Raw genomic sequence first — 24,244 nt, 5'->3', positions numbered from 1 at the left:
TGGGTTTTTGACACTATGCCAGAAGATACGAGATACGATGATATTTTTGTTAAACTCTGGGTAGTAACAACTTTTATTTGCGTATAATTAACTTGAACTCATGTACGTGCTCCTCGAACGTGCTCTAATCTAATATTATAACAATAAGGGGGTTAAAGAAATTTTGAACATGGAAAAAAATTATTTCCAGCCCCCACCAAAATATTTCTGAACAATCCCTAACGAATACAACTTCACACAACCCCATATTATTACTTAGGGCTGTGCAATAATTATCTATCTCCCGCGGGCAAAATTAGGGGGCAAGCAATTTTCGCGAGACAAAAGGGGTCAAACAATTTTGGCAAGTCAAGAGGGGAGCATGAGAGTTTTGGCAATTCAAAGTTGGCAAGAGATTTTTGCACACATGGGGCACCTTTTAAAACAACGCTCTAAAAAGGCTTAGCAAAAGAAAACGCATTCGTTCAAATATGCAAAAATTCATACTCGCTACTCTCGCATATCTAGATTTTAAGGTTTGCAAATTGGCAGATAATTATTGCACAGCCCCTTAATATGGTTTGAACTATATTGGGCATGTGTAAGGTTCATGTTTCAGGAAATAAACACATTAATGTTCCAGTAGAGAAATTCGGAAATTATATAATAGGCCTATTCAGCTTCAAGTTAAAGGAAGATTGTGCATAACCAGGATACAGCAGGGACGGGACTTGGAATTCATCGTTTCTAGAAACTTATTCTATGTTACTCGGGCGACAATAGCAATAGGCCTACTATAAAATGGCGATGACACTATCAGTAAATTCTACCACAGTAGCTGGTGTTGCTGGTATTATCAGCGTAATGGTGTTGCTAAAATACATCATGACGTCACGTAGACGCATACATGTACCAACATTGCCGAAGGTAGGATAAGATAAGATTCTTAACCTTTTAATATTATTATAGTGCAACATAATGTGCAACATATCAAATTAAGTGTAATGATTCTCAAAATGTCCACCACAATCGCCCCGGCCTAAACCATTCGAGGTGCCCAAATTATTGTTGTCCCTCCCTTTACCCATGAAAGATTTCAACAGTGTTCAAGATTGCCTGAATGATAATGGATTTGATGCGAGCGGACCATGCTACGTTTTCCTGCTGTGTTTCTATGTCGTCCACCCCCCGGCCCATCATATAGGGTCCACAACTTATAAGTTTCCCCCTAAATACTTTGAAAATATTTGACGAAATGCAAACCTGTAAAAAGATATGGGTAGCCTTATTTGTTTTACACATGTGGACCAAATTTCAGCGTCACGCGTCATTACGTTCAGTCACAATGGTTCATTATGTAAAAAAAGAGACCGTTTTAAACAGTCCCTCATTTCAAATCATTACTTTTGGTTTCTCTTTTGTTCAGAAACCAAAAATCAAGGGATTAAAAAGTGGAGATGAACTGGTCTGCAATCATAACACTATTGTGCTGGGAGGACACAAGAGGGTATATATAACCAAAAGTATAATGGCCTATAACCATACGTATATAATAGCCTATTGTGCTAACATTGTCATTATCGGATATCTATCAACGCGGGCGACAGTTGATGCTCTCTGCCGTAGGTGGCACACTTTCATGACACCTTATAATTACACCCGAGTTCTATACGAGGGCTACATGTAGAAATCATGTGCATATATTGAGGGGTGGGGGGGGGGGGGGGTTTTGTTTATTTGTCTGAAATATAAACGATGCATGATGATGTAGATGATTTGATTATGAATTAGATTATTCCCCGGAAAGCACAACCCATACCTCTTACCTACGTTCCCTCCGCCACCTATATATAACCTCCTCCCCCCCCCTAAACTCGATATCGACTCTTCCCTATTATTCCACTCCACTCTTGAGCTCCCCTCTCCCCCTCCTCCCTTCCCACTTCCAATGCTCTCTCCCCTCTGTTTCTCTTTCTCCCTTACCCTTACCCCCCCACCACACACACACACCCTCTTTCCCTGACGATCTCTTCTCTCTCTTTTCTCCAATAAATAAATTGAATAAAAGTCAATTTAAACCAGCTTTCTATGATATTGATCTTCCGTCATGCGACATACACATAAATAGAGTTGTGTATAATAGTGTTTATATCACTCAAGTATCACTCAAGTCAAGTGTCTATTGTAATGTCTGTGGAAATATTTCGATGGTCTATATATTTTCACAGTGAAATAAGCCAAGGCTATTTCGTAGTCTCAAGTCAATGCTTTCAAACTAAATCAATGCTTTCAAATGTAGACTGCTTTGTTCGACTTCTCTGCTCGTGAATATTGCACTGCGAAATTTAAACATTTCTTTTGTATACTTAGATCAACTTCAAATCCTGTAATTTTCTTCGTCACACCACTTATAAGAAACTGAAACCAAAACCGAAACTACCTGTCACAAATGTTTAGTTTTAAACAAAAGGTAGAAACAATGAGTTCGATATCTTGTGATTCAAGTGGTTAGGCAGGACAATAGGAAACCACGTGACCAAAACCAAAACCAAAACTAAAACTAAACATTTGAAATGAGGCAGTGTTAAAAGTTGCATCTGAGTCCATAGGACTCAATTCTCAAACAATACAGTAGTGTTTGTAAAAGAAACCTTAATCTTTGGTAATGAACGCATACCTGGAGAATCAGGGTATTGAGAGAATGGATTGGCCAGCAAAATCTCCTGACATGAACCCCATTGAGCATCTTTGGGACCATGTTAAAAATGAGGTTGACCACCTTGTCAATGAAAACACAACACTGCAAAAGCTAACCCTAGCAATCCAACATGTATGGAACAACATGGACCAGCAACGGGTCCGGAATTTAATAAACAGCATGCGGCGACGTTGCAATACACTTGTCAACAGTGCAGAAGGACACATCCCCTACTAAAAAGCTGGATTTTAAGGTTTATTTCCATTACAAACACATGGACAGGCCTAACATACTGGATTGTTTGACAATTGACTCCTATGGACTCAGGTGCAACTTTTAAAACTCCCTCTTTTTTACATAATGAACCATTGTTACCACACGCAATAATGTGTGACACTATAAATTGGCCCAGATTTGTAAAACAAATAAGGTTACTCATAACTTTTACAATTTTACATTTCGTTAAATAATTTTCGATTTATTTCAAAAAGCATTAGGGGGGACTTATAAAAACTACTTAGAACACTCAAACACACACACACAAAAGTGTGTTTGCCGCCAACCGAGGACAGTATGTATTGCTATCGAGGACGTGTGTATCGTGTTTTCATCGCCTAACCGTGGAATTTTATCCATCAACTGCTGACTGTAGTTTTTACACGTGTGGTCCTTGGTTTAAGGCAAATATCGCTATAATGCATTTAGCATGCAGTTGGGATCTTTTGCAGCAGTTTGAGACTGAGGACTGTCCTCGGTTAAAAGTAAGTCCGCAGTTTAGGGTGAAAAATCTTGTGTGTGTCCTCATTTGGCGGCAAACACGTACGTGCACCTTTTGGCATATAGCCATAAACACATACAAAAGGCTAAACTGAATGCATAGACAAACAGTTAGGATTTGAGGGGACAGGGTTCGAGACTGCCAAAACGTGGACCTTTTTTGCTATATAATACTATATTCGGCCCAGGTAGACCTTATTTAAGTAATTATTTTCTGCAACTGTACCTTTTTGCCTTTTCTCATTCAATTTTTCAAGATTGATCCCCCGCCTAAATTCAGCGACTCGGATGCCGACATAATAGTCATTGGTGGTGGTTTTACAGGAGCGACTTTTGCCGCCCGATGTGGTATGGACGGCAGAAAAGTTGTGATGATTGAGAAGAATATGGGAATAGATGACACATTCCGTGGGGAAGGTCTATTACCCGCTGGTGTTAATACTCTAGAAACACTTGAAATGAAAGGTAAATAATACTAGATATGATTTTTACCAAATTTGGACACAAATTGTGTGGGTTTGTTTTAGCATTTTAATAATACTTTTGGTTTTTCTACAGTTTTGAACATTTAATGAAAATAGTGAAAGGGAAAATATCGTTATTTTGACCATTTCATCCGTATTTGGTAAGCTATTGATGTTTTTGGTGCCTTATGAATGACACATAACTATTCCTGGCAATAAATTGGTAAAATGTTGCATACTTTTGAGAAAGACAAATATTTGAAATCTTTAAAGTGACTTAAAGTGGAAGCAACACATGTACCATATTTAAGTCCATTTTTTTTTAACATTTTTATGAGGGCAGATTAGTGACCTTCACGCACCAGACAGTAATTTCATTGCACAATATCAGACAATGCAAATTGATTCAGGCGACCTTCAGGCGACCTTCAAACTTACATTTATGCAGAATAAGTGCAAAGTCCTAATGGTGGGGTATTATCTGAGATTGGGATATCTTGCTATGTGGTAGGTATAAATTTACCACAGACTTTGTTCAAAGTTGGACAGGCCAGCGTTGTTTACCCTTTAAAACATAACTTTATAGGATACTCTTCTGTTTCCTATAATTTTTTTCATTTAAATATTAAATGTATTAAAGGTGAAAAGTACATAAACCAATACCTGTCCTTTTAAAATGAAAGTTTAAAAAATATTTTGAACAAAAAATAAGTATTTTTACACCTTTCTTAGGTATAGGCTAAATATTAAATTTGGTGTAGAATCTTGTCTTGTCTGGTCTGAAATCGGTTATTTCAATGTTCAAAACTGTTCAAACTACTATCGTGATCTACCACTGCCACTGTTGAATATTCAGATTAACCTCGTATGTGTACTGTTGATGCTTTTGTTTTGGGGGAGTCTTTTAAAAAAGGAGAATGATATCCAATCCATATGCCCTTCATAGAAATTAGTTTTTGAAATGTTTTGAAATCTTTGGATCCCGGGGGGGGGGGGGGACTCCCTATCTGAAATGGCAGGGATGTGCCTCGGCCATGTTAAAAGTAGGGGGCATTCAGGTAAAATGTACAATTACAAAAATATGGGGTCATTCAGTACACAACCTGAAAAAAATGGGGTCATTCGGTATGAAACTTTGAAAAAAGGATGGTCATTGGGGTAACAAAAAGTAAAATGGGAGTCATTGAGTACAGGATTGCCAAAAGAGTATCATTAAGTACACATAAATAAGTGCCAAACTGCGTAAAAACAACTTGGCCACCTTGGAAATGTGAAAAATCTCATTATTTCTGGAGGAAAACACAAATACCACCTAAATTTGGGAATTAAAAGGGGGGTCATTGGGTATAGCAGGAAATAGAAAAAGGGGGTCATTGAGTACATGGATTTTTTTAAGGGGGTCATTGGGTAATAGGTAGGACCATAACACAAAAAAGGGGGTCATTGGGTACAAACCGGTTTGAAAAAGGGGTCATTCCCGAGGCACATGATGCGTATCCACTATGGAAGTGCCCCCCCCCCGGGCTTTGGATATCTCATCATGGAACCCAGGTATTTAAAATCCGATACATGCCGGCTGCGGATTACAATAATAATTTTTGGATTTGGTGGGCGGTCTTAGAGGTGCATAGCAGGTCATCGTACATTATGGCTTGTGGAGGCATTTGTGGTGAGTAAACCACTATCATTATTCAGGAGTGACCTGAAATAATCTTCCATTCCTTAGTTCCTGATCATTAGCCGAGGCTTATCCATTGACCTCAAGGCACGCCTACTTCGTGCAAATGTGTTTTCCATTACTAGTACTACTTACGGATGCGAGTCTTAGGCTATGACCAAGAATGACAGGAAAAGAGTTGATGCTGAAATGTGGTGTTACTGGCGGCGTCTACAAGTATAATATTGAAAGACAGGAGAACAAATCCCTGGATCCTAGACTACCATCATAATTACATAATGGAGAGAAAGCTTAAGTACATTGGCCTGTAGAAAAAGAAATTTTGGGGCTATGGAATGCCAACGAGGAATGGGACGTGCACCAACATCTTGTACTAATAATGTGAAGCTGGTTTCTAACCAAGGAATCTTCGGAATTCAAGGTGCGTTAACGCACTTGGCATTAGATCGAATGAGTGAAGACCATAGCAGCGCTACAGAGTGCTACCTGAAGCAGAGAAAGTAACTGTTTTCTTAAGCCTTTTCAGAGGGTTTATTTAAAAGGCGCCCAATTAACATGTGCCAAAAATCGCTTGTCCTTCCCCCCTCCCAGCCGTTTCGGCTGGCCAACGAAAATTCTCCCATTATACTCTCCCCCGTGGCTCATAATTATTGCACAACTTCTAAGACAGCTTAAAACTGAGTTAAGGAAAGACAGTTTCAAGGGCCTTTCATCTAACAACAGGGAAGCCAGGCGGGAACTAGAACTTGATGTATCCATCAACAACCGGCTACTGGATTTCACGCAAACATCCTCCATCATGTCATCAACAGAGATCAGAAACCGGTTTATCTTTCTGTGGAAAGGAATTTAAGGTACTTTCCATCATTTTTATCACCCACCCAGATCAAGGAATAGCTTTCACTTCGACTCTTCTGCATACATACATTAGTGATCCAACAGATTCAAATGATTAAAAATCACACAATAGCCAGCTTCCTTGGTATGCTTGTATGGTAAGCACTATGCCTGACATCAAATAAGGGTTAGGCCCTAATACTGATATTTTCTATTTTAAATTTTCAGTTATGCTTTTTCATACATCAAAAAAGTATTATTGCTATCATTTTATCAATATCATAGATGTTTTAGATGACGTGGATGGAAACATTGCAACAGAATTCGCTTTTTATGATATGCGACTTGGTGGTAAACCGGGAATTGTAAGACTCCCAGAACCTGGCGTATTGCTTATGCGTCACAGCTCAATGGTTGGTGCTCTCAGAAAGAAAGTTTTGTCTCAGCAATCGTGAGTATATTTATATCCAAGCTGTTCAGATATCGTAGTAGCATGGTTGGTAGTACGATGAACCAAATCCCATTTTCGAGCAAAATTGACGTGTTACCAGCAAGAGATTACTAACCTTCCTCAACCTATATAGACGATATATATTAATTGGAACTTTCCTGCCGTTCTTGGGGTGAACATCGATTTTGTGCCCTTCTTGACCAGCTACCTTCGACTATTTTATAAATACGTATTTGTAAATACGCACTTGACCCATGGGCACGACATACCAAGACCAGCAAGCGTGACCAAATCCTCATGCAATTGACCACTATACAAAAGGTTTGGTGTTGTTTAATGCCTTTGTATTCAAATCTACAGGAAGAACACCCACTGCGTCGAAGGTTACTTCCAGACTTCCTATCTACAAGCTCTTATGGCAGCGCGGATGTGGTCACGTGCGTATTTATAAATACGTATTTTCTAAATATAGTCGAAGCATTCTGCTGACAGACCTCGCTGTCGTTGATTTATAATAACGTGATACCCACCTAGGTTTCATTATCATTGAGGTACAGGACTTTTTATTTTTTCGAAGAAGAGCAGGTAGGGCAACTACATGATTATATTTCTACATGTTCATACTACATACTCTGAAAATTTTAGAAAATTCGCACGAGTCCGTTTTTTTTAAATCACAATTTTGTTCCTAAAATGGGGGTTATAGCACCCTCAACGGGCACTCTCTCCATAGGGCTACATGTAAAGACCAGTTATAGACAAATGGCCCTAAAATAAAACGGACTCGTGCGAATTTCCTCAAATTTTGCATATGATGTAGATTTAACATCTGGAATGTAATGCAAGTGATGTCGTTGCTGCTCTTCTAAATTCATTTTAAAATGTCCGCCCCAGACCCTTCTTCGCTTTCAATAGTACGTGATATCTTGCAATTAAATTATAGGGGGGGGAATGTTTTTGGCAAGCCAAAATGGGGGGGCAAAATTAGAAATTAGAACAAAGAGTGCGCTATTGATTTTAAGCATAATTTGCATAATAATTGGCAGGTGGAAAAGACTTGTGTCGGCAAACAAGCAATTCAACTTAAAATAGTAGAGCTACTATTTCCATCAGTTGTAGTTTAAAGTCTTAATTTTTAAATATACATGTATTTTCTTTTTAGAGTAACGGTAATAGAAGGTGTTGGAAAGGAACTTCTGAAAGAAAACGGGCGTGTGGTCGGTGTCAAGTATCGACGAAAAGGACAAGATAATATGGAGGTAAATAAATATTTCGTATTACCTCTTCGAAAAAGAGAAGCTAACGAGTTATCACGCTCGGCAAAAGGGGAAAGGGGGCAAGGTAACGTTCCAGGTGGGACAAAACTTGTCAAAAATGGGCTAAACGGTAGAACAAAGACGTAAACATCTAATTGCAGGGCATCACACGGGGGTGGGGGAAGACTTCCCATAAAGAGAAAGATGCCCCCTGGCTATTTTTTATCCATATTCCCCCATTTTTAAAATTTTAGCCCTGCATTAGCGGCCGTTTTTTGTTTGATTCAAATTTTTGTTTGATTCCCTACTTCCTTTTTTCTCTTTCGTCGCACTTTGCGTGAATCAAAACTGATTTTCACAAATTCAGAATCGACTGATTGTCGTTGCTTATACTGCGCGGGAAGAATGGGTATGATTTCATGAGAATCGATAGTGATTCTTTCAAACTAAGGAGTATCATTTATTCTCGCCGAATTTGAGGCACCAGACATTTATTATAAACTTACCACTTATTTATAATCTCAAGACAAAAACAAAGCCAGAGCTAATCCCAGGAACCAAAGCTAGGCATTACTGCTTAGAGCCAATCATGCACATCTGAAAGAGGTCGCTTAGCTAGTAAGAGTGATATTGATAAACAAAATAATTTCCAAGAGCTAATGTAGGGCCATAGGACCTTTTCGGTAATTCCCAGAATCATTTGCAAAGAAACCTAGAGTCGATGCGCAGATCGTCATTGCGCACGGTGATCACGATAACGTAGTCTTGGTTTTGATCGCAAAGTATTTCGGGAATGACCGAAGTGGTCTATTCAATATTTCCACAGGAAATGAGAGCCCCATTGGTTGTTGTTTGTGATGGACACTATCCTCATCTGTCAAGTGAATTTCAGACCACTTACAAACCGGTCAGCGAATCCTTTGTATTGGGTATCTTGCTCGAGGATCATGAATTTGGCGAAGGATGTGGAAAGCACAGCATTGAAAATTTCATTGGAACTCCTCATGCACAATGGACTGCAAATTATATAAATAAACATGAGATTCGGTCAATGATCTTCGTGAATGGACCTACACCATCAGATTTGAATAAGTTTATCAAGGAGAAGGTAGCACCATTTGCTCCAGGTAATATTTATTTATTTATTTATTTATTTATTTATTTATTTATTTATTTATTTATTTATTTATTTATTTATTTATTTATTTATTTATTTATTTATTTATTTATTATTTAACCTGGGTGACCAATCAATGCACTGACACTGCTCTACTATTAGCACAACTAGTCTTAGACTATAGACCATTCCTATAATTGGCATTTTCCTGCTATTGATTGGGTGTAAATCTATATCACGTAATATTAAATAACGAAATCGATGACAAGAATGATGTGATAGTTACGTATAGCCAGCGGGGTGGGCAGGGCAAGAGTGTCACCCTGATAAAAACAATTAAAGAAAAAGTGCCCCTCTGAAAAAATGAAAGAGAAAATCGGGAAGGCAAAGGAAAAGAAAAGGGGCAAGGAGCCCATTTGGCACCAAAATTTATTACAATCATGGGCCAAAAGAGTGCAAATACTAATTTTTTCCACGCTACGTATTTGCCCCTAAATGTTTATTCCACCCCTTGACAAAGAAAGCTGGCTACGCCTTGTTCATGTTCACCACATTAACGGCAGGAAAGTGCCAATTATATGATGTAATTGATATAATATCTAGTTTGTAAACCACATATTGCTTACCTTCCTGCTACACGAATACGCGGATTTTAATAGGAATTGTGCCGAAATTACTTCCCACAATGCAATAGCAATAAGCGTTTTGCATAACAATAGATAAAGTTCGGAGGTTAATCAATATTCTTTGTTATGCAATACGCATATTGAATTGTGGGAAGGAATTTCGGCACAAATTGACTTCCGGTAGAGAAACCCCAAATCCGAGTATTGATCACTGGTATCAATATAGTTGGTAGTGCCTTTTGATAGTAACAACTTTCTAATAAACAGCGGGAGGAAATATGTCATTGTCCAGTGGTATAATCGGAGACTGAATACAAATACTAGTTTGCGTCAAACTCAGAAACGATTTGTTTACGATTTGCTCTGATGTGTGAACTTGGCGATAAAACAGTTAGTCAAAAGTTACCTCTTAGTAATAAGAAACTTTCTTTCCAAAGGCATCATCTCAACAATACCTAGAAAAGTTACGTTTTGCCTTGTAAAGTACCGATGATTTTTCGTCATTTTCCTTACCAGACGAATCAATCTTCTTTTACTCGCTACTAACTAATCAAGGGTCATTTGGAGTTTGATTGACAGTAAACTAGTCTTTTTCATTCAGACTCAGATCATATTGTCGTCTTTTCGTACTCATATTAAGCATAATTTCCGAATTCGACAATATTTTTGCCGGGGACAAAGAACTACCAAGATCTGAAACGGGTTTTACTTTTAAACAACATTTCCGACTAGCTCATTTTAGGATAGATCGGTTCAACGTGCACAACTTAAAGTGTGGTTCGGTAATGCCGTGGCCTCAGAAGTTTCCGTTTGCCTCAGAATCATTATTAAATGAAGTGTGTGTTGCTATAAAGAGGCATCATGAGTAGATCGAGTGCCTTGGACCCACTATTTTTACATTGTTTTTCAGACTTTTATATCTATTTAAGTGATACACATTGAAGTCGGGCAAGTATAAAACTCGGTCTACCTACTTTTGTGTTAGCAATATCTATGACTTCTTCAGTTCCAAACAATTAACTAAGAGCTTTCTCACGTATACATGTAAAGGTGCCCTTTGTAAACGGTTGTTTTTAATGGTATAGATTCCGGTTAATCCAGGGAGTTTGCTGGGAATGTGGCTTATCTTTGTCCTTTGAAATATTGGTGGTGGTCCTTAGAAAAGGGGCACAATCAAAAACAATTTGTAGGATAGCATGATAAGTCTGCAAGATCAAACACGCTTTAAGATGTTCAAAATACTATCTTTCACGTGTATTTTAGTTATTAACAGTAAATTGTTATTTTATCGTAGACCTGCTTCTTGCTAATTTAGCTTAATTGCATGATGTAACTTACCTCTTACTTGTCAGATCACATGAAAGAATCCTACCTTAGAAGCGTCAAGTCTGCAAGAGTTCAGTGTGTACGAGCAAAAACCATGGCGGCAAATTTGGATAGTACTCCCGGGGTTTTAGTGTTGGGCGATGCGTTAAACAACCGACATCCAATAACTGCGTGTGGAATGACAGTAGCACTCAAAGATGTGTGCTATTGGTGGAATGCACTGTCTAATGTCAAAGATCTCAGTAAGTATACAGGCAAAAATAATATAGGTGAAAATAAGTAGGCTATGGTTCCCCCAACTGAGACCTTCCAGGAAGAACAGATGATTAATTGTGTTTTCATCTGATTGAGTGTCCCAGGTTTAAGAAGAAATTAAATAAACAAACAAACAAAACCAGGTACAAAAGTTCGTATTTTCAACCATGCATAAGATGCATAATGGGTTTTGCTGATCCAACGGATATGTGTTTGTTCGTGTTTTTACAAAATCAAAAGGCCTGGATCATTTCTCAAGCTTAAATTGCTTTTTTCTGCTGTGCGTGAAATCTGCTGTATAATCGATAAAAATGTGAACCATGTACCTATTTTAACCAAAATTCCGTAGAAGTCCCTATTTTAGGCAAAATTACCTAACTACCAATTCTCGCTATTCGCAATAAAGGCGCCGCCAGCGTTTTGCGATGTAATCGTGATGTATCATGGGAAAAGGTCGACATCAAGTCCGCGCAATACGAATATTACCATGCTATTACATAGGAACACGTGACAATATTTTTTAGTTTGTCAAAATAAAGGTGTTACACGCGAATCGATACTCAATAATACTTAATAATGTGATTTGAAATGTGCACAATTAATTTTTCTCTATCCATTTGCGTGTAATACCGTTATATTGACAAACTAAAAAATATTGTCACGTGTTCCTATGTAATAGCATGGTAATATTCGTATTGCGCGGACTTGGATGTCGACCTTTTCCCATGATACATCACGATTTTCCCATGATACATCACGATTACATCGCAAACCGCTGGCGGCGCCCTTATTGCGAATAGCGAGAATTGCACGGGATGTGCAGCTCGAGCAGGATTTTTTCCGCTCTGGTATTCCCGTAATCCGAAATCTATGATATGTTTTCCGTTGACATTTCCGGTTTGCTGCTGCTTTCTTCCTCTCAAATCAGTCGACGTCACTGCGGCACATTTTTGTCGCAAACCTTTGACGCTTAATTTGTCACAAAACGGCAAAACAGGTTGCATTGGCAAGACGGTGCATGCAGATATCATTTTTGCATTACCTTGTATTATTTGGCCACCATATTTTATATTTTTATGTTTTTCTTAACGTTACCTGTTAGTCTGAATGTGTCTTTTCCAGCCGATGATAAAGCTATCTACGAGCAAAAGCTTCGCTTCCACAAGGAAAGACTAGATTGGGCGTATGCTCTAAATGTTATGGCTGAATTTTCTACTCGTCTTCTCAGTCTTAATGATGGTAAGATTATTGAAACAGATTATTGCCAATTATCTCGAGGCTGACATTGTTTGTTCCATCGGATAGACTATTGCAGATTTTGGCTGTAAACGTTTGGTCTCTATGGAAGTAGGAAAGTTATTTTGTACTGCAATTGACATTGATTTAGTCATGCTAACTTTGCGAACAATATCGCCAAAAAAGATCCTATTTTCCCACTCAAAAGTGCCAAATTCCAAAGATATTGCATCCGAATGAAAACATTTTGATTGACAACATGAAACAATGAGAACCTGTAACCAAATTAATCAATGTCACCAGAAGGAAAATAGATTTGCCCCATTTACTTACCCGTCTAAAGTTTCCCTTCCCTGACCCAAAATACATTTTATATTAATGGCCCACATCTAGAGGGCTGTAATTCAATAAAACATGGCAAAGATATGTGTTGAACAGGACATCTGTCAACATTTCGGACAACCAAATTCCTCTTTTTCTTCAATGCTGGTCTGAGCAGCTGGTGTACCTGATTCCCAATTTTTCTGTATGACCAAACTGATCAACTGCTGATTTCATGGACAGAGACAAAATTAACTAAATCTGTCAAAGGATGACTCCACCTCCAATATTTTTATAAGAGGCCTGGTCCAATCATCCGCCTCAATGTTGACGCCTGTATACGAGTTTCTGGCCAAATTAACCTCGTATTGGCCATTTTGAGCCTTTAGTGCCCAGGGAATAATTTACGTTTTGGGGGTCCTGGGCCAGGCCAAAATTTGGAGGCCCCAAACTCAAAAGTTTTGCTTACATAAGATCGACAGTGACGGCGGATGCAATAAAATTTCGAGGTGATACAAGCATATTTTGTTCCGATTCAATAGCGCGAGAAAAAAATCAATTTCAGACTATTGTAGCCCAAAATGAAGATGACTTGTACTATATATTTGAAGTGTCAGTGCGCGCCAAAAGTGCACAATTGTGCACTTTTATCCTATTTTGGCCCAACCAAACCATAGCGTTTTTACGGCTAATTTTTGTCATCATTGCGCGAATATGCTCCACTTGTGCGCCATACCGTAAAACCTCGTCTATAAGCATATAAAGTGTTTTTGATGAAAGCTTAATTAACACGAAACAAGCGTAAATGTTCCAATTCAAGGTGGTCTTACAATAATACTTGCTTGTATATGCTTGGATCTGTAATTCATTTGCTCAAACTCCATAATGGCGCTGGAATAAGTTGGCTTTTATCAGAGGCACTCTATATGCTTGTAGACGAGGTTTTACGGTATTTCAACATTTTAGCTTCAATATGGCTTCGCGCACATACCATCAACTTATTCTCTCGCCAAAAGATGCTTGATTCACTATACTTCAAGATTTTTTCCAAACCCATCCCCTCTAATGTCAAAAAGAAATCTTCGCCACTGCTGAAACGATAGCGCTAAAGTCATCCTTATTTCTTCCTTTTGAATTTTCTTACCAGAAAGCGTAATAAAGATGCAACAGTTCATGATAAAAAGTTTGAGAAGCGTACCAGATTAAGAGAGATCCAAACCTAATGATGTATCTGGCTTATTTGGAGGGTATGTATACTGTATAGTGTAATGGGCACTGATAAATTTGTCCATAAGGAATTATGAGCGAAAAGCCCAGGAATGGTGAGATAATTTTGGACAAATCAATATCTATCTACAATGAAGATGCAGATTCTACTTCAGTCCTGATATCAGGGGTCCTGAAAGACATGTAGAATCTATTAAACTACATATTGTCAGGGGAAAATGTTTTTAGGAAAATGAAGAACATGATTTTCTTTTCACTATAACAGGAAAGAACGAACCTTTTTATGTTAAGTCTTTTGAGGCAAAGTGGAAAGATAGAAAACGAGAAGAAATTTTGGGAATGTCAAAAGTATGGATTACCACATACCTTCCATGACATGCATGAGTTCAATACTTTTAAAACACGTATTGGAGAGATGCAGTTTACTTCACCGTCTAGAAGATTTTCTAGTCGATGTAAAACGGCATTCCGCAAACTCTCCATTATCAGCAGACATACGTTTACCCGAATGTAAGAATAGTGGTATAACAGATAAGGTAAGAGCTGCTAATGCAGCTTTAAGTTTTGTTTATTGTTCCATTTTCGGTTTATAGTATTAGCACGGATGTACTTGTACTTTAAAGGACATATATATTGCTCAGACAACATATGATTGGCAGGCTAATATTATGAGGACAATCAAAATGACTCCTTTTTTGAGAAAATAAGTCGTTTAAAATTGATATTCCGCAAAAACCTACTGTAAGCGGTGAGTTCCTTCGAACGAGACAGATTTGACCTAGAAAAAACTGCGATGTCATGAAATGAAGTGTGCCAGCTTTGAGAGAATAGACTGTCAACACTCTCAATGCACAGAACGTATACTGCATTTTTGTTATCAGAAAAAATCTTGTGATATTACAATTCATATGTATATCAACATGATGAGAAATATTTGGGAAAAAAATAACAAATATTTTAGAGCAATGTTACCGCATGGAAGTAATACACATGGAAGCTGGTCAAATACTACATCAAAGTGAGTATCATACTTGCCGCGATACTGAACAAAAAGCAGTACAGGTGAAAGTGGAACAATTGAGTCAACGCATGGTCAACGTGTACCATGTCTAAAATCAAAGTTCCCGCTTAAAAATCAATAGCAGTACGAGGCGCGAGGTCGTGTACTAAGTCCTGACAATGGGCTATGTTATATTATCGCAATGCATGACTGGTTTTATGAACACAAACAGATTTTATAAAATCCCTACGTAATGGTCAGAATGCTATTAGTTTAATTTATACAATTTTATTAAAAGTATGTAATTATGTGAAAACCTACCGATTAAATGTATATATGGTCAATTCCAGCCAAAGCGGGACAAAATTCTCTCTGGGGGCCATTTTGAAAATGTTTTCCTTTTCAATTCTAGACTTATCAAATGAGACGATCATATCTAGTGAATCATCAGGTGGAAGTGCCATCAGATTGAAAAATAACTTTTCTTGCTAGACCAAATAAAGTGTTAAATGCGCATATGCATGTTACCCACGAATTCAAGCCTTTTTCACCTGTTGTACGCCATAAAATTTCACTTTCTTTAATATCTTTCAATATTTTATGTGTGACTCATATACACTAGACATCGGTGAATACTTTGAACGTAAAATAGAATTTTATTACATATATCTACAAAGAAATATTTTGGTTATTACAAATTTTAAGAAAGAACCAGGTGTACAGTTAAGATTGTGTCAATTCTTCGAACTCTTTCCAAAGTGGCTGTCATTTAACATTACTGTATTATTTCGAAAGATTAGAATAAATGCTTCATATAAATATAAAGTAAGATTTTGTATCTCGTCGCAGGATGAGGATCTCGGATGGATTCGTGGGTAACAGCGTCTGGAAAATAGCAATTCCTATTATTTTTTTTAATAAAAATAAAAAATACTTTTCCGTATGTGAATAATTCAGGCTGCAATGGCACTAAAATGAATTTTAATCAAAATACAGACTACATGGAATATTTAGAATGGATCATTATGGCATTTTGGGTATAAAAATTTTGAGAATAATGAAGTTGCCAAATTCAAATAGACAGAGCAAACAGTTTTATATTATTATTTTAGTAAAATCATTCCATATTTTCATGCAGCAATATTCTATTAACTCGTGTTTGACAGTTCCTATGAACAGATTTACTAAAACACTATCAATACATTGTTAACTATAATTTAAGTAGGGATTCGTGGGTAACCAAAAAAGTTCGTGGGTAACACATATTTGAAGGTTTGTATTGGTAAGCGGCAAAATAGAAAATATTACAGAAGGTTGGAAACCATCATGCGGTTGTTCCTCCATTGTGTTTCAATGATTCCTGTTTCTCTAACCAATTGCATTTACCCAAAAAATGGTAATTTAGGATAATCAATCAAAACTTCATGATACAGCTTCAGTATACCTTCAAGAGGACGCTATTAAACAGGACTGTTTTGGAACCTATTTCGCATGTTTTCAAAATGTTAAGATGCATAAGAAACATATAATTTACGAGTAAATCCTTGGATTCGTGGGTAACGCCGAATTCGTGGGTAAAGCTATAAGTACTACAGTGTCGTTTGGGGTTTGCGTTTCTTAGGTGCATAAACTGTAAGTACTGTAAAAATTATAGCATACCCATGGCTTGAATATGTGCTGATTTAAACTTAAAGTAAACAATCTCCTTGTTTTCAAGGTTAGCATCTTTTCGGGATTCGTGGGTAACAATAGTTTAAACCGTCGTAGATTCTTTTTTAAAACGGTGAACGTATTTTTACGATTTACAATTTTAAGCGCTTGTCGAACTAAATTCAGTGTCCAAAGCCATTAAATGTTAATTTAAGTTACGGCAATTATATTTGCTGGACTCGTGGGTAACATTTGATACGTGGGTAACGTCAAATTTGATTTTATGGAATTTTATGGGTAAAACGTATTTGCATAAAATAATCACTTGGACCTCAGAATTATAGAACGAAACTTCGTTTCATGATATAGTCATTTATGGCATATTTACTTAACATTTTTCAGAACGATCATTTTATTTTTGATACGCGGGTAACAAAATTATTAGCCAAATTGACTTAATGGCCTCTAGAATCCACAAACTTTGGTGGAATTCAATCGTTTTACATATGATGAGAGATCATGCAAACGTCTTTCTAACGGTAATAATTTCATTTTGATTGAAGGACATTCAATGACATATATGGTGCTTTATCTTTGAATTCGTGGGTAACGCCAATTCATTTAAGCCATCATAACTTGTTCCCTGGTATGACTTGCTAGTAAAGGCCTATATGCAAAAAGAGAGCACATTGAACGTGACATGATATGCTCCATCAATAACGTTATTTCCTTTATTAATGACATTTTAAAGTGGAAAGTTAACATAGAGAGAATTTTGTCCCGGTTTCGCTGGAATTGACCATATATGCTAGACCCTCAGATAGCAGTTTTAAAACAGAACATGAAATGAAATACAATTTATTTTACGCAGAATGTAAAAATAATACCAGACTCTGGAACATTCTGGTCAACAGCAATAATATTTCGGGCAGCCCCGGGCACACAAATAGATGCGGGATTCATTTTATAATGTAACGCATGTGCCAAGTGCGCATATCAATTATTACCACTAATTAGCGGTTTAGACGTAAATGCATGATTTCCAATATTTTGAAGTTTAAGAAAATCTGTAAGTATAGGGTAGAAATCTATATTTTGATTGGATTTCTGTAATTATGGATTACAAATCTAACATCCCTGTCACTTTTTTCCGAATAAAAACAACATACTTGAAACATAATCAAGAAAAACACGATTTTTGCTCATAATAATAAACCTGTAAATAAACGAACTGGCAGCAATAAAGGCGGCAAGTCTGATCCACATCAAAGACACGCTGACTACATTGTTATCACAATAGCTTGATACGTACACTCTATAGAAGGTTACGTAAATAATTCAATAGGTGTTAGATCGACCAGCTTCCATGTGTATTACTTCCATGGTTACCGTAAGCGCTTAGAATTTGAGCGTGACACATCCCCGGACACATCAATATTGTATTTATTATGCAAATAATTATACAATTTTAATGGCCCAGAGCTAACCTTTTGTTGCCCTTCCAAATTTATCGTTACGAAGGTCGCGCATTTATACATGAATGAACTTCAAAAGAGCTCTAGGGCAGGGCTCATGTGTTATGTACTACTCATGAACATAGTAGTGTCCTCTTCATTTACTTACGTCATCAGCCCGCTGCGTTGGAAATCAATTTCGCTTCGAACGGGGGAAGGACCCATACGAGCCCGCATTTTACCAACACAATTTCTCTTTTTTCAGGAGAAATACGAATAAAAATATTGCAACGAGTGTCAACTTGCAATGTAATAATTATTCTCTTCGAATGAAGTTAAACTTGATTTTGCAATAGATATGCCCTTTAACACCCTCCCGAACGCCAGGGGCGGGTGACTTTGCTGTCGGGCAGGTTAATTTTCAAAAGTAGTCAAGAAAAGTAGATAAGAAATCAAGGATGATGAAGTTATGAAGTTGATGAAGTTATATCTTTTAATTGTACTTTTTAAATGGGGCTCTGACTTGAACAAATATCGGGCTGGCAACTTTTCTGTCGGGCTGGTAACTTTTATGAGTTACCTGCCCGACTGGCTAATGACCACAAAAATTAGAATACACCCCTGGACTGATTATCACTAGAATATCAATTCATAGAATGACCATTGAATATAATAGCTTCAAAAACACATATTTCACGACATGAGGTTAAAATTATGAACTGTTACTCTTGAACTATGTCATTGGAATTAAATTGAGGCCTTTTTTGGAACATTTTTAGTGTCTAATATTTCTGGCTGTTTCTTTCACAGGACTATAACCGATCCAAAGGCCGTGAATAATATGCTTGATGGAACAATTCAGGGTACTATTCAAGAGATCTACGACACGCAGCCATATCTATATGCTGTGTGGGAAGCTATGAAAGTTCGGAGAAAATGGAACGCTATGATGAAAGAGATCATGGAACCTTATGCTTAATGCCCCTATCAGACTTTCATGCCGCTTGTGGCATGACGTATCAACCAATGACAAGCCTGATATTATGGGCGCAGGACACCAAATCACACACGAAAGGTGCAATGGTGATGAGTTCCGGTTGAAAGTATATATTGCTACTCGGAGACAGTGTGGGGTCAAAACCGATTGCAATATCTGCAAACATAAAGTATCCCCAAACTACTCCCAATTATTCATAAATCAAAGGCAGTCCTTCAAATTTCCATTTTGCAAAATATGAAGATCAAATCTTGTGAACTTTTATTCTTACATCAATTAATAATAAAAAAACGAATCTATAAAGTTAACCAAAATTGAAGCTTAAATGAAAAGTCAGTCCTTACAGGGATGGCGTAAAAAATTAAAAATATTATCACGCGGAGTAAAATTTGAAATTTGTTGAATTTTACGTGCTTTTCAGTGGAGAGTACGTGCTTCTCACTGGAGAGTTATTTGGTGGTCTGCGCCCTTTGCCCGTTTATCTGCAATGCACAAGCGTTGTATCAGCGACAAGCTGCATGGCAGTGTGAAACCAGCTATAAACATATATAATAATATAATACAATAATACAATACAATATAATACAATAATGAGAGACAATTTATAAACCCGATACTATCATACAAAACGGAATACATTTATTAGTAACGCATGTATATTTATGGAGACATCGAAAGCTTTGGATACTATTGACCACAAAATACTATATCATTATGGTTTTAGGGGGACTAAAAATGATTTAGTAAATAGAAAACAGCTTGCTTGTTTCATACAACTAAGGCTTGTCACGTGCAGAAAACGTATGGTGTGCTTCAAGTGTTATTGTTTTTGGTCCGGTAGTTTTGTTAAAGGACATTATGAACGACATTTGCATTCGATTTGGCAAAAATAGTACAGATTATATTTTGTCATTTATATGTGACAGAAATTTAGGTATTTTAAACTATGGTGCGCATGAAATGTATCAATGGTGCGCATAAAATGTATCAATGGTGCGCATGAAATGTATCAATGGTGCGCATGAAATGTATCAATGGTGCGCATGAAATGTATCAATGGTGCGCATGAAATGTATCAATGGTGCGCATGAAATGTATCAAAACCTAAAAATTATATAAATGTCGAATCGAGGAAAGATTAGGAAAGCATGTTAAAATAACTATTATCAAAACAATGTTGCCTTAATGTTATTGGAACACATTTTCTACCAAACATTAATAATAAACGTTTTGTCAACTTTTAAATAACATGAAGAACAAACCTTTTTGAAACCTTTTTAAAAACATTATAAAATAATGTGAATACATCTTAAAACCTTTACTTTACGTATTCTTTTAATCTTTATGAGCCCAACACGTTAATCAGAAAACTAAAAAGGTTTTTGTGTTTGCTGGGATACTACGTATTACGTACTACTAAATTCTCCAAGTGATGAGAAATTATATTTTATAATTAGGTAAGTGAAGTGGTGAGGTAATAACAGAATAGTGTGGTTATGAATGTTAAAAAGGTAACTGGCGGCAGTTTCAACATTCTTTCTTAAACTGCTTGACAAAAAAGGGGTTTGTCAAAAAGTTAAACTATTTGAAATTATTTGGTGCTCTAGGTCGGTAAACATGAGTAAGATTTAATCTTTCCCAAGAGAAGTCCTTTTCAAAGCGCTGAGCTTTCGGAACTCTAGCGAGTGCCATCTTCAGATGATACACCTTATATACACTATAATATTTACAGTAATTTCTTGGCCAAACTGAAACACTATATAAACGCTAGTGGCTCCGCGATAAACACACACTAATATAGGGCGGTACAGAAGAAAGCATACACGCACCTTACATTGCGTACACGCTTAGTACACTACATGGACGCAACGCGCATGTTCCAGTTTGGCCAAGAAATTACTGTAAATATTATAGTGTATATAAGGTGCATCATCTTATTTATTTAGTTGCTCTGAAGATGGCACATGTCAAAGTGATTGACATAAAGTGTCAAGACAGGGTTGTCAAAATGATTGACAGGAAATGTCAATGAGTCAAAAAGGTAAACTTCCTGTGTGTAGAACAAACACCATCATAACCTTTTGGATAATCTATTCCATTTAGGAGGAATGTCTACTCCTTTGTCCATATTGAAATTGTCAGGAGTGGAATGGATATGCCAAGCTTCCATGAACTTCCTTTCAGACTACTTGGTGTTCATGTCCAAAATCTTGGTATTGTCCCAGTCAATGTTGTGATGTTTTTGCCGCACATGCTCAGCGACTGCTGATTTTGTATGTTGCCAGAGTAAGTGTCTCTTTGGTGTTCACTTGTGCTCTTCTTTAAAGTTTTGCAAGGTATAGAATAGATAGCTCCTGGCTGCAGATCCTTGGGAATAGGGTCCTTGGGATGTACAAGTTGCTGTTTTAGAGTATTGGTCGTTTTGAAGTAAACGCGAAGGTTTTTCTTCCGAAGAACTTTGCGTATAGCTTCAGAGGTCCCAGCTACGTACGGCAAGATGACTGTAGTCGTGTCAGTCCTGGCAGGTCGGGATGTGTAAGTATAGCTGTAATAAAACACTTTCAAATGTAATTGTCTTCGAATGTCTTAGGTTTGTTTACTTGAAACGATAGCATAATTTAAGATGCACTTATCTCTTTCATTTCCATCAATTACAATGAACAAATCTTCCTTTAGCGAATTGGCATATATATATACAATATTATTTTAGCCTTGAGCGTAGACAATGTTAGAAACAATTGAAAAAGCAATTCAATGGGATTTTTATTTGGCTATTCCAGTTGAAATCCATATGGAGGACATGAAATTAATCTCCAAGTGCTGTAGATTCAGGTAACTCCATTCGAAATTCACATTATCTTTGCGGAAGATAAAAAGTCATGCCTTCCTTTGGGGGTATAGGGTTTTCAACTGGAATAGCCGGCTCATTCCATTGATAACTTGTCAAGCATGAAGATTTCCTTTATTAATTTTGCTTAAATAAAAAATTATTATGAGTATTCAAATATTACGTCTCGTCATGCATGCATATTAGTACTAAAATAATATTACCATAAAGTGAATTACCTTTTCTGATATTCTAATTTTGTTACACATTTTGCAATTCCGAATTTGTGATATGTTGTCAAAAACAACATTTTGAAAGTATTTGACGACAGAAAAAATATTCAACGACGGAAACGTTTACAATATAATCACAAAGTTGAACAAAATAGGCAATTTTACTGCACAGCAGTCTCATGTTGTTCCGTTGTAGAAGTTCACTTCGAGACTGACTGTCTATTAGCTGTTATGGCAGTGTGGAGATGGTCACGTGCGAATTTATAAAACGCATTTATAAATATGACTGAAGTACACTGTATAAAGTATAATCGAAATCGTGTAAGTCTTATTATGTAATGGGTGAGACACTTTTGAAAAGTTGGACCAGGATTTGGAGGATGTGTCATGTTTACTATGAGTTTTTGCCTAACTATTTATCACAGATACAAAATTTATGGCGCATGAGAAAAGGTGGAAAAAGTAGAAAGGGATGCCATGATACGTGTATGCCAAAAATCTTATTATGTTTACAGCTGCATCAAAATATTTAAACTCAAAACTTGACTTGTTTCAGGTTTTGTGGGAGCAGATCACATTTAGACAAAATTAAAGTTGGGGAGTTCAAATTTGGTGAGATTGCGTATACCTTTTTTTCAAATTTAAATATGCATACGTGACAATCCATAGCTTTATAAAGCCCATGGGTTTAAGTTAGAGACGACGGTTGCAAAGAATGAAAAACACTCGATGATATCGGCTTATTCGGCGGTCAAATACCTATAACACTGAGTAGGGTATGAGCCGATCGGATAATGTGAATTCTTAGACGATTTGTTACTTTCCTAAAACACCCTTGAGAAATATAATGAGAAGAGACGCGCCAATTCATGTAAGATTAAAGTAAGATGATTCCTGTATACTACATGCAGATATTTTCTATATATTTTTGTCTTCGTATGTTTTCAAGGTCAGACAGGGAATTACCGAGGTTTTAGCATTTTTATAAAATAGAATAAAACGTTCCATTTGCAAAATAAGATGCTAACCTTCAGGATTACGTTGTTAAGGACATTTAGAGTACATGAGGAAAATATTTGGAAAAATGACTCTACTTTTTATTTTCAATTTTCAAAACGACACGAATTTTGATTTCATTAATATTGTACAATATTTGTAAAAACCACTGCCAATAATAAGCCTGTATTCATGATGACAACTTTTACCTGGCCAGCAACATCTGCCTCATGTTAGAGATAATAATGTTACAGAAAGTTCCACTTGCAATATCAGGGCCACGGAGGGTAAAAACATGGAGATACAGGGTGTCCCAGAATTATCTATACCGGGAAAGTTGTATTTTGTAGGTATGCTTCAGGATGCTTATCAGCAGTAGTTTTTGGGCTAATAAGTGCAGTTGAACATTTTGAAATGATTTTGGCGCGATGACATAAATATAACTGATTGATTGATTGATTGATTGATTGATTGATTGATTGATTGATTGATTGTTGATTGATTGATTGATTGTATGAATTTCATTATTATTCTTGGTATTGTTTTAAATTCTTTTAAATTTCTACATTATATTTCTTAGGAATTTTAGATTTTAAAAAATTGACGTTTCTAATAGACGTTACAGGATATTGCGTAAAAATGGTGAATTCAAGTTTTGACAAAAAAACCCAGTTTGAACATCTGTAAAATTACTAACCGTTCAGTACAAAGTTATGTGGAAAAGGTTTTGCAGGTATTTTTGTTGTGTCCTGTTCTTACCTCCACTAAATAGTAAATATCTATCGAATATTTATGATATTACGAAGCAATCCATGTAACAACACTAACCTGTATAATAC

At 36.7% G+C, this 24,244-nt stretch overlaps 1 protein-coding gene across 1 annotated transcript; it reads left to right on the top strand.

Annotated features, from left to right (window-relative positions):
* The first annotated feature begins 591 nt into the window (after positions 1 to 591).
* LOC140136311 (squalene monooxygenase-like) lies at positions 592 to 19,332 on the top strand. The gene is made up of 9 exons (XM_072158036.1): positions 592 to 906; positions 3,712 to 3,919; positions 6,719 to 6,884; positions 8,047 to 8,143; positions 8,967 to 9,267; positions 11,236 to 11,451; positions 12,587 to 12,703; positions 14,169 to 14,268; positions 19,163 to 19,332. Exons 1-8 carry the CDS (start codon positions 781 to 783, stop codon positions 14,225 to 14,227), a joined length of 1,290 nt encoding a protein of 429 aa, XP_072014137.1. The 5' UTR covers positions 592 to 780; the 3' UTR covers positions 14,228 to 14,268; positions 19,163 to 19,332.
* Positions 19,333 to 24,244: the final 4,912 nt, after the last annotated feature.

The sequence above is a fragment of the Amphiura filiformis genome, chromosome 16 (assembly GCF_039555335.1).
Source record: "Amphiura filiformis chromosome 16, Afil_fr2py, whole genome shotgun sequence".
Taxonomy (NCBI): domain Eukaryota; kingdom Metazoa; phylum Echinodermata; class Ophiuroidea; order Amphilepidida; family Amphiuridae; genus Amphiura; species Amphiura filiformis.
Note: the sequence above shows the minus strand (reverse complement) of the source record. Positions and strands in the feature narration are given on the sequence as shown.

Bases quoted from the DNA above. Each gene is read 5' to 3' on its own strand.
- LOC140136311 (XM_072158036.1), top strand. From the start codon at position 781: ATGGCGATGACACTATCAGTAAATTCTACCACAGTAGCTGGTGTTGCT. The intron at 907-3,711 runs GTAGGATAAGAT...CAATTTTTCAAG, and splicing joins ATGTACCAACATTGCCGAAG to ATTGATCCCCCGCCTAAATT. The intron at 8,144-8,966 runs GTAAATAAATAT...ATATTTCCACAG, and splicing joins AAGGACAAGATAATATGGAG to GAAATGAGAGCCCCATTGGT.